Raw genomic sequence first — 16951 nt, 5'->3', positions numbered from 1 at the left:
CCAGCCTCAGTTCCCAGGGGTTCCTGCTGCTCCTTATAACTAATCTTGAGGCCTGGGGTGGGGGGGTCTCCCACTAAAAGAGGCCTGCACCCAGCGGAGCCCCTGGAAGGAACGCAGGAAATGGGCCAGGTCCCAGGCTGTCCCCAAGACGGGAGGCAGTGGGCAGCAGAAGGCAGGGAAGGAGGAAATGGCCAGGGAGGAACTAGAGACCACTTCCCGTGCCCGGGTGCCCTGGGCCTTCCCCAGACAGGGAGCCATCAAGAGACGGTGACTTCCCTGGTGGTCCCGTGGCTGAGACTCTGCTCTCCCAATGCAGGAGGCTCAGGTTCAGTCCCTGGTCAGGAAACGAGAAGCTGCATGCCGCAGTTAGAGTTTACATGCTATAACCAGAAGATCTGTGCGCTGCAGCTAAGACTCAGAGCAGTGAAATAAATATTGAAATATACATAAAAATAAAATTTGAGGAAAAAAAGGATAAGTGAGGGTCTGCACAGGTCACAAATCTGAGGACAGAGAAGGACATGGAGCCGCTTCCAGGCCTGGGGAGGAGAGGCAGACCGCCTCCCCCAGCCCGCTGCAGCCACAGGGATGCGGGTCAACCATGCCGCCCTCAGCTTCTGCCTCGGGGACCGAGGGAAGGAGGAGCGGCCCTGCTCAGCCACGCGCAGGGCAGACGAGAGCAGGGCCAGGAGCCCCAGCCAGGAGCCCGTCTCTCGCGGAGTCTTGCTGCGCTCTGATGACGGGCCGGGGGGAGCTCCACCCTAAACCCCCGAGCAGGGCAGCAGGAAGTCCCTGCACAAAGAGCAGGATGCGCAGAGATGGGCGAGCACACTTACGAGACCCTTCCTGGGGAACAACACTGCCCGCTGAAGAGCAGGCCTGGACTCCAGACCCATCCACCTCGGGGTAGGTGTTGGGGCGGGCCCCACCCCCAGAGACCCAGAGAACGCCAGGCCAGCAGCATGGGACTCAGAGCCCAGACAGGCCCACCAGGGCGGTAGGGCCCCAGGAGCCCCCGGCTGGCCTCCCAGCTTCACCTGGGACCCTGCAGCAAAGAACGGGTAGGAGACGAGGAGGCCGACGGCAGCATCACCGAGTCGCCACGGGGGCTGGGGGAGCCTGGGGCACAGGACAGGGGCCTGGGCTGCTCCAGATTGGGGGGGGGGGGCGGTGCCCAGGGCACTGAAGTCTCCACAGATGCCAAGAGAGGCCAGCAGAGCACTTTAAGCCCCGAGAGGACTGCGTCTTCTTCCTTGAAAGGTCCATTCCTGAGTTTGGGCAGAAAGGACAGAGGAGGAGACGCTGGAGGAGGGACCTGCGAGGGGCCTTGGGTTCATTTACCGCCTCGGATTGTCAACGAGATCAGGGGGCTGACCTCCGTTAGACTCAGTGCAGACTATTCTCAGAATTGCGGGCCTCAGACTGTTCCGGGACGGCAGAGACTGTCTGCAGGCTCCCAGAGGGCACGCAAGAGTTTGTCACCACCTGCATGCGCCAGGCATCTTGGCCAGGTTCCCAGTGGGGAGAATACATTGTCCCCTTCTACAGATGGGGACCGGGGTGGGCTTGGAGGGGTGGGCAACTCACCCCCTACACACACACGCACACAAACACACGTGTGTGCACACACGCACACGTGCGCACACGCACACGCACACGTGCACACAGACACACGCGCACACACTCTCACATTAACACTCTCTCACTTACCCCCACACGTATCCGTTAGTGCCCACATCCTTGTTTTTAAAAGGCAAACAGAGGCGCTCACACCAAACCCACAAGCTCCCGCCACCAGGTGAAGGTTCTCACAGGATGCTACCCTGGAGCCATCAGAAACCTCCTCAGAGGGGGCGCTGGGCTGAGAACCGTCCCACGCATCTGGGGGAGCAGGCAGGGGGCAGGCGGTGCCTGCAGGCCCACCCCTCCCTGTGCACTGCTGTTAACCGGCCTTAACCCTGAACTCACCCCCTGCAGGGGGCTGGGCCCAGGAGCCTTCAGCGTCAGCTCTGCCTGCAGGGTGGGCAGAGGAGGTCGAACCTCACACTCAAAAGCCTTTGGTTCTTTTGCAACAGATCCTGCCGACCTCTGCCCTGTGGCCAGCTCTGTGCCAGGCAGGGGAGAGGGGCGCAGAGGAGGGTGACCCAGGCCTGCTGGAATGGGCAGGGGTCTGGTGGTGTTGGTTCCATGGGGCACATTCCGGGAGAGGGAGAGAGAGTCTGCTGACCCCACAAGTGGAGGGAAGGTAGTCTGACCATTGAGAAGGCCCCGGGGGAGGCAGAGCCCGTGCGGGACAGGGAGGCGTGCCGAGAATGAGAGGGCGTGGAGTGTCGGCCATCCACGGAGGCAGGCCAGCAGAGCTGCCGGCCACCCCAACAGGCCAGTGTGGAGCAGGAGAGTCGTGGGCACCTCAGGAAGGCCACACAGCCGGGAAGCTGCTGAGCAGCAACTGGGGCTCTGAACCCTTGATCCCAGAGGAAGAAGACCCTACTCCCCCCGTCCTCATGGACCCGACACACAGGGGCGTGAGCTCAGCACAGCCCTGACCACACTGCTCCCTGGCCCTCGGGGATTCGAGGTGGGGGCTCCTGCAGGACCACTGCCTTACAGCCAGGGCTCCCAGACCATCCCCGACACCCTTTCATCAGTGGTCCCCAAAGCCTCTGGGTATGACCCCTGAGGGCACCCCTCCGACGGTGACTCAGGGAATCCGGCTCACATCCCGGGGGCCCTTGGGGCATCAAGGGGGTTCCTTGGCTCACAGGGGCTTCACCAGGCCCGCTGCCCCCTAGACCCTCTACTCCCCCCACACAAGACGAGAGAGCTCGCGGGCTGGGGAGCCTACTTTAGCTCATCTCAAGCTTGCTGATTCCTTTTCTCCGGAACCAGCTTCACTCCTCTCACGGATTTAACACAGGAGTAGGAAAGGCCGTGTTTCTGGCAGGCATTACCCTGGTCCCCCTTAGCCTGCCTCCAAGCTGTAGAGAAAAGCAGGGCATAGGGGGCCGTCTGGCTGTGACCTCGTCCCCAGCCCCCAACCACCTCTAAGGGCCAGGGACCAGGCCAAGGGGCACCCAGGGGATGCTGGCACCCTTATAGGCACCCCCAGGGAGGAGGGAGCAGGCTGGAGGTGGCTCCCTGTCCAGAGGGCGCAGCAGCATGGACCCTCGGGTTCTGGGACGCAGCCTTGCCGCATAGCTCTCCAGCCGCCTTTGGTCAATGTCCAGCTTCGTTTCAAGCCCCCCTGCCTTGTGCTCCCCATTTCCTGCTGCCAGGGTCCGTCCCCTCCCCGACCCCGTCACACAAAGACCTCCCAGCCTTTTCAAGGAGGCAGCGCAGTCCATCTGACACCCACCCCCACCCCCAGCCTAGCCAGCCCATCACCCTCCCCTCCTGACTCTGGACACAGCAAGCCCACAACTCTCCTTGAGGTCCCCTGGCCACAGGGTGGGGGGGACCAGGCCACCATTTGCCCTCCTCTACTGTCCTGCAGCATCTCGGGAGGGCACGCGGATCCATCGTCCTGCTAGGGTCCTGTTTGTGGGGTCTCTCTAGCCTCCACCTAGGGTGCCTCGCCCCCCACTCTCTGCTGCCAGGCATCTGGCTCGTACAACCCACATCCAAGGCATCTTTTCCCAGCCCCCACCCACCTGTCCCCAGAGAAGTCAGGAGCAGCCCACCAGTGCCTGCATCCCAGGCCCACGGGCCTGTCCCCAGCAGCTCAGGGAAGGTTTTTCGAGAACAGGGAAGGCTCTGGGGCTCAGGGGACTTCCCACCTGCTCAGCGAGGGGCCTGCCACTGACAGTGGTAAGCCTGGGGTTCCTAGTCATGGCCCACAGGAGGAAGTGGGCTCTGTCTCCCCGGGGAGGATCCTAAAATAGCACTACTCAGCCGGAGAGGCTGCCTGTGTCCCCGACTACATCTGAACCTGTCCTGCCTCGAGGACCACGCAGACATTGCCCACCTCCCCAGGAAGCATCTTTTCAGGGTTGTCTGGGGACCTCAGTACAGAAGGTGACCAGCACACCCCCACATTCACACCCACCAGTGACCTCAGATTTGGTGGCCTTATTCGGACACAGGATGAAGTTAAGGTGCGGTCACTGGGGATGTCCCTGCTGGCCTGGTGGCTAAGATCTCACACTCACAGTGCAGGGTCTCTGGCTGGATCTTCCCCTGCTCAGGAAACCGGATCCCACATACCGCAACTAAGTCCGAAGACCACAACTGAAGATGCTAATGTGCCGCACAGCTGGGATCTGGGGCAGCCAAATAATAAATACTAATGGTAATAATAAGATGCGATCACACTGGGCTGGAGGGCCCTCCATGTGGGGGTCTTTGTAAGAAGAGGAGGAACACAGACACAGCAGGGACCCCGGGTGACGTGCCTATGAGCTCAGAGATTCCTGCAGCCGCCAGGAGCCAAAAGACCCTCCCCCAGGGCCCTCTGCCCACCCCGAGGCTTCAGATTTCCAGTCTCCAGAACCAGGGGAGAATGAACTTCTGTGTTAGAAGCCCCCATCTGTGGCCCTTCATTACAGCAGCTCCAGGCCAGCCGTCGCCCCGGGTCCCTGCACTTCCCTTCTCTGCTGGGAAGCGGGCGTTTCGGGAGGAGGAGTAAGTGACCTCAGGCATAAACACAGGAAGCGCCGTCACTGTTGGGAGCCACCTCCCTGCACAGCTGAGCATCCTCACTCTGTCCTCGTGATGCCTGGGGGAGTGTGATGGGCCCATTTCACAGAGGGGCCATCGAGGCTCCATGAGCAGCTATGGACCAGGTGGGCCCAAGCCCAGCCCTTCACACCTACCCTGAACCTGGGCGCACCCTGCCTCTGGCTCCCACACTGCCTCCGTCCACGAGTTCAGCCACAGCCCCCCACCCCCGCTGGGGGAGGTCGCACCCAAATGACCAGCAGCACTGACTCCTCCCAGTGTCTCTCCCATCTGTCGTCTGTGTGGAACCCCCACAGGCGGGGCTTGGGGCTCCCAGAGGGGTCACTGCGGGCGGGGAGAGGGGTCACTGCGGCCGGGACCACAAGCCCAGGCCAGGTGCTTAGTCGCTCAGTCGTGCCTGACTGTTTGTGACCCCACGGACTGTAGCCCACCAGGCTCCTCTGTCCACAGGGATTCTCCAGGCAAGAATACTGGAGTGGGGTTGCCAGGCCCTGCTCCAGGTCTCTTCCCAACCCAGAGATCGAACCCAGGTCTCCCGCATTGCAGGCAGATTCTTTACCGTCTGAGCCACCAGGGAAGCCGCTGGCACGAAAGGGCCTGGGTCAGGGTCTCCCTAGAGCTGACCGGCCGGGGTTCCCGGTTAAGTCACCTGTCCCATTGGTTGATGCAGAGGAGGCCCAGGGCGGTGGCCCAGGGAGGCTCAGAGTGGCCAGGTCGCAGCTGCCATGCCACCCTGGTCTGGTACTTGTGGTATCTGCCAGAGGTGGCACCAACCCAGGGTGGGAGACCACTTGAGGCCCCCTGGGCCCGGAACCCTGCTTGCTGGCAACACAGCTCCTGTGTCCTGGCCAGACCCTCGGGACGCAAGTCTGAGTGGCCGAGGGGAGGTGGGGTCAGGTGAGATCTCAGAGCGGCGGTGCTTTAGCAAACCCGACATTAGCACTGGGACAGTAGCTGTCGGCGGGCACGGGGCCCTCCCGGAGCTCCACTAGCCAGCACCCACAGTCTTCTGGCCTCTCCAGACACCAGTTCTGTTCCCTCCCAATCCTGAAAGCTCAGAAAACTCTCCGAGAAAGTGAAAAGCAAGAGATGGCTCAGATCCACCTGCGGCAAGACCCAGGTCTGTGGACAATGCCTGCTCGGCTGCCCTCACCCACCCGTCCAGAGCCCCGTACCTGCGCCCCGCTCCGTAGGACAGCGGGCACCGGGTGGCGGCTCCCGGCTCCTTGCTGGCGGGCCCCGCAGGCCGTCTCCACCGCCCACAGCCCGTCGGACTGCACAGCGGCCGCCACCGCCCCCTGCTTCCTGCCCCACTTCCTCCCTGCGCCTGGGTCTGGGCCTGGGCCTGGCGAGAGGCAGGCCTGAGCTGCTGCGCCGCCTCCCAGGGCTGGTTGATCATTAGCTCTGGCCTGGGCCGGCTCCAGGCCCTGACCCGCCTGCCCGCTGCCTGGTGCCCAAGCTCAGAGGTGGAGGCCAGGGGCCACCCAGGCTCCCGCCTTGGCTGGCAGGATTGGGGAAGTCGGACAGCTGCCCTGGGCCAACCTCAGCCCTGCTCTCTCTTCCTCTTCCACTTACTGCCCACACACACACGTGCACACACGTGCACATGCTGTACAGACATTTGTGCACGTGTGCACACACACAAATGCACACACGTGTGCACATATGCACATGTTTACACACAGGTGCACACATACACACTTGCACACAGACATTCATGCACGTGTGTGGGCCCAGATGGGCACACATACATGCACATGTGTGCATGCACAGATACATGTGCATCCATGTGTCCACACGCGTGTACACAGACAGACACGCAGTTTCTTCCCACTGCTGCCCCACCCAGTGACACAGTCAATGGGAACACATGCTGGGAAAGCCGGGGGTTTGCCGACAAGCTCTCCTTCCTTCCTCGTCTTCTCACCGGCTCCAGGCCTGACCTGGGTTCGAGAGCAGGGGTTTGAGCTTGGGGGGCAGGGCTGGGGTTCCTGGCTGTCCGACAAGCAGCAAGAACTGAACTGGGGCTCCCATCAGCTCTCAGGCCCTCACAGAGGCAGAGGGTGGGCTCCGGTTGCTGGCCCCAGCTCAAACCCAGGAGGCTACCTTCTCCACCCCAAGCTTGGGAGAGGCATGGTTTGGCTTCCTGACCAGGAACAATATCTAAGTTAAGTGCTAATGTGCCCATTTCACAGGCAGGGAAACTGAGGCTCAGGAGATGATGTGGTCCAAGGCTGGTGACAACTAGAGGGTGAGCGGGGAACCAGGTCTGACGGACACTGAGATCCCTGAGCCTGGTGTCTGACCCCAGCACTGCTGGTGTTCGGAGCACTCGCTCTTTGTCCTGGGGTCTGGGCAGCATCCCCAGCCTCTGTCACTAGAAATTGACCCCAGGGTGACAACCACGCCTGTCTCCAGACGCTTGCTCCCTGAAGGCACTCTCATTCAGGCTGAGATCCGCTTTGAGCCCAAAGCGGGCTGTTTCTGGTTGCCCCTCTCCCGCGCCATCCGCCTTTATCCAATCAACTCCTGGCGTTATGCTTGGCCACCCCAAAGTCACAACCTCCCCTCCCCTCCTCAGTGGGCCAGAGCTCAAGCGTGAGAGGCACAGCTGGAGACGCCACGGGCCTGTGGCTGCCTCACGCTGGAGAGGTCCCCACCGAGGGCCAGTGTGAAGACTCAGCCCCTCAACGGGCAGTGCTGGCCACTGGGAGGACCCCATCAGGCCTGGGCCCAGCGCTCCGGCCCCTCACATCCCCAGCCCAGCCCAGCCCCGGGCCACACACCACTGACATGCTCGGTGACCCTGAGGCGGGAGGCAGAGGCTCCAGGGGGCCATTTTCATGGTCCCCCGTGACGCCAGGTGGAGTAGCAGGGGAGGGTTTCACATCACCCCATGGGCCCCGGGGGACCAGGAGGCCCCAGAGTAGAGGGCCAGACCAGGGGACCAGGCTCCCCAGGCAGCGGGGAAGGATCAGGGTGTCAGAAGTCCCCGTCTCCACCAGCCCCTGGCCTGGGCTGGCCCCGGGCTCCGTGGGGCCTCGGGGGCTGAGAAGAAGAGCTAAGCTTGGGCCCTGCACCCTCCCTTCTCCAAGCCACGGTGTGCCCTGGGCGCATTCCCACCCCGCTCCTCTCAGCCTCTGTCTGTGAAGCTGGGCTCCCTTGTTCCCCAGCCAGCCCTCCAGAACCCCATGCTGTGTGGAACGCAAGCTGCTTGCTCCTTCCCGCTCTGTTTTTCTGGAAACTGTGTTGAAAGAGGCCCCCAGTGGCTCCATATCCATAAAAGGGTCTGGACTCGCTTCCTCTCCTGGCCATTGTGCCCCGCAGCAGCCCGAGACCCGCATCCTGTTTGCCTCTGCAGCTGTGCTCTTGGCTCGAGGCCGGGGGCTTTCCATGAGCCTCCCCGGCCGTGCCCAGCGTCCTTCCACTCCGCACGGGGCACTCCAGCCCTGCACAGCACACCCTCGTTCTGCGTGTTGCACCCCGACTCCTCAGAATGTAACTCAATTCTGCAAGAGCACTCCAACCCTGCACTGCTGCTGCTGCTGCTAAGTCGCTTCAGTCGTGTCCGACTCTGTGCGACCCCATAGACGGCAGCCCACCAGGGTCCCCATCCCTGGGATTCCCCAGGCAAGAACGCTGGAGTGGGGTGCCATTTCCTTCTCCAGTGCATGAAAGTGAAAAGTGACTTTCCAACCCTGCACAGCACACCCTAATTCTACATGTTGAACTCCAGCTTCTCAGAATGTTACTCAACTCTGCAAGAACACACCAACTCCGCATACGGCACGCCAGCTTCACAGAGTGCACCCCAAGTCTGCAACTGTACCCGAATAGACTTCCAGAGGAAGACCGTAAGCCTTTCAGGTGGGGGTCTTTCAAGTAAGGGATCCCTCCTGGAGGTGGCCCCACAGGGCAGCCCCACACAGCCTTGCGTGTGAGAGGCTGGTCTCAACCCCAGCCCAACCCCGCCTTCGGGTCCCTCTGAGGGAGCCTATCACCCCCTGGGCCGCAGCTCCCCCCTTTCCGATGGGCGAGTGGGGCTTGGGGATCTCTGAGTACCCTCCTAGGTCAGCAACTCTGACCCTCGCAGCGATTTACCATCACTGAGCAGTTATCACTCGCTTAAAAATACTAAATCCACGGACTGTGGCCACCCCAGTGTACTGCCACGATCCCACGGGCCTGAGCGGCAAATGGACTTAAGAGACACGGGACCTGCCCTGGACCACACGGCCCCCAGGACAATGCCAAGGCCTCCAGGGGAGAAAAGGCGGACCCCCAACTCCCTAAGCCATGAGACTCACACAGTCAGAGGAAGAGCTCCCAAGGACTTCCTGTTGGAATGTTTACACCTGCTCCCCAGTGACCCAGCTGCAGCATCTCTTTAACCTTCTCTGAGGGGCTGAGTGACCCCTGCCCACTGTAGCCTGCCTGGACTCTTCTCTGCCATCGTGGGCAGAAGTTCCAGGTGAGCTCCCAGGGCGGCTCCCGCCTGACCCCTGGACCACAGACAGCAGCCTGGGCTGTAATCCTGAGCTAGGGGCCAGGGGCTGAGGGGTGCCCTGCCCTCTGTGTGTGCTGCGTGCCAAGTAGCTCAGTGGTGTCCGACTCCTTGTGACCCCATGGACTGTAGCCTGCCAGGCTCCTCCATCCATGGGATTCTCCAGGCAAGAATACTGGAGTGGGTTGCCATTCCCTTCTCCAGGGGATCTTCCCAACCCAGGGATCCAACCAGAGTCTCTGACAGTCTCCTGCATTCTCAGATGGGTTCTCTACCACTTGGGCCACCTGGGAAACCTCACCCCACCCGCTACCCTCTGCTTATCTTTTTAACTTGTGGGGCAAGTAGCAACAGTTGTGGTCCTACAAAGACAAAAAGCAATTTCTAATTCCGTCACGCCATCTCAGAACATTTTCAATCCCCTGGGACTGTGTGGAACTATGTCAGCGCAGTCTCAAGCCTGGAGGGGTGACCCAGCCCAACCCCCCAGGCCCAGCTGGGGTCCCCTGGACAGCCTCCCTGGCCACGCGGTCCAGCCTCTCCCTGGATCCCCACTCCACCTGGTGATTGCTCTGCCCTTCAGAATTCAGAGCCACCCCTGCCACCGGCCGTCTTAGCTCCATCACCCCAGTTGCGCCTTCAGGTACCCACACACGAGGGGTCTCAGACAAGCCGGGTTACAGACCTGGAAGGAGACTGGGGTGGTGTCCTGCCACCTGTGCAGCCAGAGAGAGAGGGGAAGGAGAGGAGGGAGAAATCCAGGAAGGCTTCCTGGAGGCAGAGGCTCCTCGGCTGAATCTGGAGGAAGAGGGACTAGGCAGAGGGTATAAAGGTCCTCCTGCGGAGTGGGGCCCATCAGAAGAGTACCTGCGCCCGGCCTGCTCCAGGCATGCAGCTTGTCAAGCCTCCCACGGCCACTTCCAGGGACTGCAGATGTCCGGGTGGGGTGCGGGGGCTGAGGGTTAATCTGCAATGGGCCATAAAACATAAACAGAGAATCCCAGGAATGCAGAGGCCCCCAGGGAGGGGGCGGGTGTGGGGTGGGAGGACAGCTGCTAGCCCCTGCTCGTTCACTCCAGCAGCCTGGGCAGGAGCAGCAAGCACACAGGTGGCCCCGGAGCAAGGGGCGGCAGCTGCCTTCTGGAAAGAGAGCAGCGAGGTTTGGCTCTGCCACGTCCCGCTGTTACAGCCCCAGAGCAGACGTGGGTGATCGGAAATGAGAGGGCCTGGCCGTGCGCCAAGAAAACGTTATTTGCAAATCGGGGGCGGGACTTGGCCCTGGCTGCGGGCCCTGCTCTAGAGAAGGGGTGGGGTGGGGATTCCTGGAAAAGCATCGCAGGACCACCCCGCCAGAAGGAGTCAGCACAAAGGCACCCCCCTCCCTCACCCCCTCGAGCCGGACGCCTGCCCGGAACCAGGATGTGTACGGTTCACTGTCAGGAGAGCAAGGGCCTCGCTAGGGAGCGGGTGAAGCCACGACCAGACGGCTGAAGACCCTCTACGCCGACGACGGCTCAGGACAGTCCCGGGCGCGGCGTCCTGCCTCTCTCCTCCCTCTGGTTAGGATGGAACTGTTAAACTGTCAAAGGTCACCAAGAACCCCGGGCGTCCAGCGGTTGAGACTCCACACTCCGGAAATGCAGGGGGCCTGGGTTTGATCCCTGGTCAGGGAACTAGGGACCTACACGCCACACGGTGCAGCTGGGAAAAAGAAAGCAAAGAATGCTCCCAATAAAGACAGGTCGGAGTAAGTCCTTTGGGTTTACAAATGGGGAAACTAAGGCTTGGGAAGAGAAAGGCCATCACCCAAGTTCGCAGGAGGGAGTGGACCCAGCATTCCCGTCGTCTTTCCCAGCCTCTGGTTCCCCGTCTGTAAGACACATCTGTGACATGCCTTCCAAGGCCCGTGCATTTCGGAGCCCCACCCGGATCTCCCCAGCAGTTCTCCTGAGATGCCCTTTCTGACAGTTTGCCCTGCACGCCCAAGCCCGAGGTCAGGGCCCGGGATGGAGCGAGAAGCCTGGAGTTGGCCTGGAGCCTGGCATCCAGCTGCCGCTGGGCCCGCCGAAAGGGCCGCGACCCTGTGTGTGTGCCCAGAGGGGCTCGTCTGTGCTCCTTGTTTCTGGCCTGAGCGGCTGAGACCCGCCCCCGTCAAAGCCAAGCAGACCTCCAGGCCCCGTGATTTCAGGAACCGCTCTTTGCAAAACAAGAATATCAGGACCAAACAGGCTGTCCAGACAACCGGAGGCCCCCCGGGGCCGGGTCGAAGGCCTGTAGGAAGCGGTCAGCAGTTCCCCTGGACTGAAGACGCCACCCCCACTGACCTGGCTCAGGCTCCATCCGGGCAGGCGTCGCCCTCTGCCCAGGGGTCACTGATTCTGCTGCCCTGTCTCCCCGCCTCAGCCCGTGAGCTGGCCAGGGCCTGGGACTCCTTTGCGTTTAGAAGAGGGGTGTTCCCTCATCAATGCCCTAGGTAACCTGACGTGGGCACTCAGAGGGAGGTGGTCAGAAAGGACCAGGCTGCATGGGAGCACAACCTGGACTGGCACACCCTCTTGTCACATCCGTAGCGGTCAAGGCAGCCCCTTACTTTAAAAAAGGAGGGATAGGGGCCTTCCTCGTGGCTCAGTGGTAAAGAATCTGCCCGCCAGGGCAGGAGACGTGGGTTCAGTCCCTGGTCTGGGAAGATCCCACTTGCTGCAAAGCAACTAAGCCCAGGAGCCGCGGCTGCTGAGCCCGCGCTCCAGAGCCCAGGAGCCGTGGCTGCTGAGCCCGAGCTCCAGAGCAGCCGCTACTGAGCCTGCGTGATACAGCTACTGAGCACACGTGACGCAGCCACTGAGCCCGCACGACGCAGCTCCTGAGAGCAGATGCTCCAGAGCCCGTGCTCCACACCAGGAGAAGCCACTACAATGTAGAGAAAAGCCCAGAGCAGTGAAGACCCAGCACGGCCATAAATAAATAAAATGATTTTTTTTTAATGAGGGACGAGGTTCTGAGAGGCCACAAGGCTGGCAGTGGCTGGGCCTCTGAGGTCCCTCCTGTCAGAGGACAGGTTCGCCCCACTCCCCTGGACCATGTGGCCCCTGAGTAGTGGTTGGGGTTGGGAGGTGGGTCCCTGGAGGAGACAGGAGTCGGAGGCCCCAGACTGGGATGCATGGCGACGGCTTCCCCGCTGCCATTTCCCCAGGAGCCTGGGGAGGTCGCTCAGTGATAAATGAGACCCCAGGGATACCCAGATCCCATAGGCTCTCACAAGGTCCAGAGCACTGGTATTCCTGAAGCAGGGCGCGGCAATCCCCCTGGAAAGCTGGATCTCCTGCCAGCCCAGGAACCAGGGGATGGAGCTTGAACTTGGCTAAGCAAACATTAATCCAGCCCCAGCACACAATTTAGAGAGGCTTCCCCAGGGGGCAAGTGTCCTCCCAGCCAAGACCTCCTCATGGAAACGGAGCACAGATCATTCACGGCAGGCCAAGCAGGGCAGGAGGGCTCGGGGAGGGATTTTCACAGGACTCCCCGAGAGTCACTCTCAGCTGTGCCTGAACTGCACTTGGGTGATGCCACCTCGTTGCATTGGGTTCAGCCCCCATTCCATTCATTTGGCTGCTTCCCATCTCCTTTCCCTTCCCAGCAAAGCCTCCAGAGCCCCCACCCCAGCCAGCTCTGCTTTCCGTCCTGAGCCTGGCCTCGCCCACTCCCCACTCCCCAAAGTAGCCCTCATCCAGGCTGCCAGCACCTTCCACGATGCTAAGCTCACTGGCTTTATCTCCGCCTGCAACTCACTGGCCCCTCAGCGGCCACTCTCTGCCCAGCTGACCACGCCCTCCTCGCGCTCACCCGCCGCTCTGCCCTGTCTGCACTCGCCCTTAGGGGTGAGCATGAACGTAGAGGGCTTCAGAGCCATCTGCCCAACTCAGATGGTCCAGGTGCCACTCAGCCCTGAGAGCAGAGCCAGGCCTTGCTCTCGGTGGAACTGGATAAGTGCCTCATGGCCCACCACCCACCCCTCCTTCCCCCATATCTCAGTAATGGAACCAGCCACTTGGCATCTGGTCCTTCAGTTTCCCCAGACCTGTCACGTTCAAGCCGCCCTGTTCTCCAAACAGTTGGGGGCCTTGGGCTCCCTGAGCCTGCTCTGACCCCTGCGTCCTCTGCGTTTGCGCCTGCTCGTCGTGGTGCTGACACTGATGCCCGTCTGTCTCCGAGTCTCCCTCCTGCATCACCTGACGTGGACAAGCCAGCCCTTCCCCAGCCCTGAGGGCCCCGAGCACCTTTGAGCTGAAACCAGGTGCCACTGTATTAACACTCAGGATCCTCAAGGCTCTTGTCCAGGCAACCTGCAACCGTCTGTTGAATGACTGACTAACTGGCGCCTGAACGGGAGCTGTGTGCAGGGGCCCTGCCTGTCCCAGACACGCAGAAGGGCAGCCCCACAAGTTACCGCCTCTGATCAGGCAAAGCCGTGCAGGACACTGACCCCTATCTCCCGCCCATTTCCAGGCGCCCACTTTCTTCCTGGCTCTCCAGGGGGCAGCTGGGTGGGAGGGACTCACTCAGGTCTTATCCACGGGGCCACTGCAGGCTCTGAGCAGCGGCCCTGTCTGCACCCTTCATACATCCAGCCACTCAGCTGTAGGTTTCACAGGCCGAATGGTGGGGAGGAGTGGTAGGAGCACCCACTGATTTGGCGCCAATCCAGGTGGGAGCCCAGGGTCTCCCGTCACTGTGCAGGTGGGCACAGCCTCCTCTCCCTCCCCACACAGAGCTCTTCTGCCTTCAGAGGGCAGCTCTGTGGTGCCAGCCCCTCACACACCAGCCCTGTTGAGCTGCGCTGACCCTGCCTGCTGCGAGCTAAGGTGGTGAGCAGCACAGGTTCCGTCCAGGTGGGAAGCTGGGTGAGCCCACTTCTCTGGCCTCCGTTGTCCGCCCTGGCCCGGGGCCCAGCACCCGCCCGGTGTGGGGAAGGGGGCCCACAAAGGAGAGTGATGATCATCAGAGCCAGTGGGGCAGGGTCTGGCTGCTGGCAGCACTGCCCAGCCCCACCCTGTGCCCGGCCCAGTGCTGGGCACTGGGGACCTGGGTGGATGGATGAATCAGATGGCCCTGCCTGCGGGAACTCTCAGCCTAGTAGCAAAGATAGCCAAGGAAACAGAGTGACTGTGATGGAGGATGAACAGGGAGGCCAGGGCCACCAAACAGCCCCCAAGCTGCCCAGAGACAGCCAGGGAGGCTGCCTGGAGGAGGGGCTCCGAGCCAGGCCTTAGCATGTGAAGCAGATTCTCTGGCGGGAAATGTAAGCAAGCCTGGGACATCTTACAGGCCCAGAAGGCAGGAAGTGAGACAGACAGATAGACAAACGACAGATGGGTGGATAGTTGGTAGATCTACGGGCCTGCACAATGATGGGACCGAGTCAAAGAGATGCAGGGAGGGCATCTCTTTGCAGGGAGGGGCCCACAGAGGAGACACAGGAGGGGCCCATGAAAGAGAGTGATGATTATCATCAAGGCCAGTGGGGGCGGGGTCCGGACAAGAGCTCACAACGGCCGAAGCTGGGACAATCTAAGGAACAACATTAAGTAGGTATTGGATGATAACCCCAGTTATAAAAGCCTGGTGGGCTTCAGTCCATGGGGTCGCAAAGAGTTGGACACGACTGGACAACTGAACATCAGCAATAAAAGGAATATCCCTAAGTCCATACCAATATAAATCAAAGGGTGCCTAGGTAAATGGAGGAGAAGGAGGTGACTCTCCCATGTCGCAGAGCTCCAAGGGATCTATGTGGCTGTCCCACCCCCTGGGAGGGGCATCTCCCTTTCCAGTCCTTAGGGGTGGCTGGGCAGGTGACTTCCTTCCGGGGAGCACTTCATGGAAATGGAAGAGAAGGGTAATTTCACGGGAGAAAGCCTGACAATCACTGCCTGACTTCAGCAGTGACAGGTCAGTTCAACACCAGGCTCCCTCGCCAGGATGGAAGGAAATGGACATTTTACTTCTGTGGCCTTCCTCCCCCAAACCCATGGCCCCAGTATTAGCATGAGGAAAACTGCAGACAGACCCAAACTGAGGCTGTACATGGGCGGGGTAGGGTGGCAAAGGCGAAGAGAGTAACTCAGCTTGGTAGTCAGGAAAGGTTTCCTGGAGATGGTGACGTTTGCTTAGGGGCTCGGCTTCCCTTGGTATGCAGATGACACCACCCTTATGGCAGAAAGCAAAGAAGAACTAAAGAGCCTCTTGATGAAGGTTGAAAGAGGAGAGTGAAAAAGCTGGCTTAAAACTCAACATTCAAAAAACAAAGATCATGGCATCCAATCCCATCACTTCATGACAAACAGATGGGGAAACAATGGAAACAGTGAAAGACTTTATTTTCTGGGCTCCAAAATCACTGCAGATGGTGACTGGAGCCATGAAATTAAAAGATGCTTGCTCATTGGAAGCAAAGCTATGACCAACCTAGACAGCATATTCAAAAGCAGAGACCATACTTTTCTGACAAAGGTCTGTCCAGTCAAAGCTATGGCTTTTCCAGTAGTCATGCATGGATGTGAGAGTTGGACCAAAAAGAAGGCTGAGTGCCAAAGAATTAATGCTTTTGAACTGTGGTGTTGGAGAAGGCTCTTGAGAGCCCCTTGGCCTGCAAGAAGATCCAACCAGTCCATCCTAAAGGAAATCAACCCTGAATATTCATTGGAAGGACTGATGCTGAAGCTGAAACTCCAGTACTTTGGCCTCCTGATGCAAAGAGTTGACTCATTGGAAAAGACCCTGATGCTTGAAATGGTTTGATGGCATCACCGACTCAATGGAGATGAGTTTGAGCAAGCTCTGGAAGTTGGTGATGGACAGGGAAGCCTGGTGTGCTGCAGTCCATGGGGTCACAAAGAGTCAGACACGACTGAGCAACTGACCTGACTTGGCTTTCCTAGTGGCTCAGACTATAAAGAGTCCATGGGCAATGCAAGAGACCTGGGTTCGATCCCTAGGTCAGGAAGATCCCCTGGAGAAGAGAATGGCAACCTACTCCAGTATTCTTGCCTGGAGAATTAAATGGGCAGAGGAGCTTGATGGGCCACAGTCCATGGGGTCACACGGAAAAGGTGACTCACTCCTGCGTTCTTGCCTGGAGAATCCCCATGGACAGAGGAGCCTGGAGGGCTCCAGTCCATAGGGTCGCACAGGGTCAGACACCACTGAGCAGCCACACGACCTGAACAGCCTTGGAGGATAGGTCAGAGCAGGCAAGGGAGGCTCGGGTGGACGTCCCAGCATGGCCAGAGGGCAGGGCAGGGTAAGGCAAGAGGAGGGAGGGCGGGTGGTGGCCGCAAGGAGCAGGGCTTGTCATCCCTTACCAGGAAGGGGAAGGAAGGCGCCCATGCACGGGGCCAAACGACAGGAGGGGGTGACAGACCTCGTCACAGCACCCACGTTTGGGCAGCCGGGCCCGCAAGGAAGCCAAAGGCGCTCAGGGCTGGAGGCCCGGTGAAGCTCAGGGCCCGGGACGGCGGGTTCAGCTCATGGGAGGCTGATTGCGTGTGTGCACGTGTGCGCTCCAGTCGTGTCCAGCTCTTCACCACCCCAAGGACCGTGTAGCCTGTGACAGGGAGCCAACCGGGCTCCTGCCTGAGTAGACCCCCTACCCCAGAGTCTGGGTTTTAGATTTTCATCACGAACACAAGGGTCAGACAGGCAAGGCCAGGGGGTTCCCGCCACATGAAACACACATTCCTGCTGGAGATGCAGGGACACAACAGGCCCAGAAGA

General features: G+C 60.4%; 1 protein-coding gene and 1 long non-coding RNA gene across 6 annotated transcripts in view; one reads left to right on the top strand and one right to left on the bottom strand.

Moving 5' to 3' along the window:
• The window catches only part of SH3TC1 (SH3 domain and tetratricopeptide repeats 1), a 64476-nt gene that overhangs the window by 37939 nt on the left and 9586 nt on the right, over positions 1-16951 (bottom strand). For 3 of the 5 annotated variants that reach the window (XR_006060212.2, XM_042251681.2, XM_042251682.2), the window contains exon 1: positions 10049-10374. The exons of 1 other annotated variant lie outside the window; for it this stretch is intronic. Coding sequence is in view for 2 of the 4 variants with exons in the window: in XM_042251681.2 (XP_042107615.1) it covers positions 10049-10162 (114 nt within the window). In the remaining 2 variants the exon portion in view is untranslated. Of the gene's footprint in view, positions 1-5852; positions 5985-10048; positions 10375-16951 lie in introns of those variants that run through there. One more of the 5 variants, XM_027971264.2, reaches the window with a different exon arrangement.
• Positions 676-4298, top strand: LOC121819853 (uncharacterized). Its single transcript, XR_006060213.2, has 2 exons — positions 676-906; positions 4083-4298. It is a non-coding gene; the product is annotated as an uncharacterized LOC121819853 (long non-coding RNA).

Source organism: Ovis aries, chromosome 6 (genome assembly GCF_016772045.2).
Source record: "Ovis aries strain OAR_USU_Benz2616 breed Rambouillet chromosome 6, ARS-UI_Ramb_v3.0, whole genome shotgun sequence".
In the NCBI taxonomy this organism is placed as follows: Eukaryota; Metazoa; Chordata; class Mammalia; order Artiodactyla; family Bovidae; genus Ovis; species Ovis aries.
This window is presented reverse-complemented; position numbering and strand designations above follow the sequence as displayed.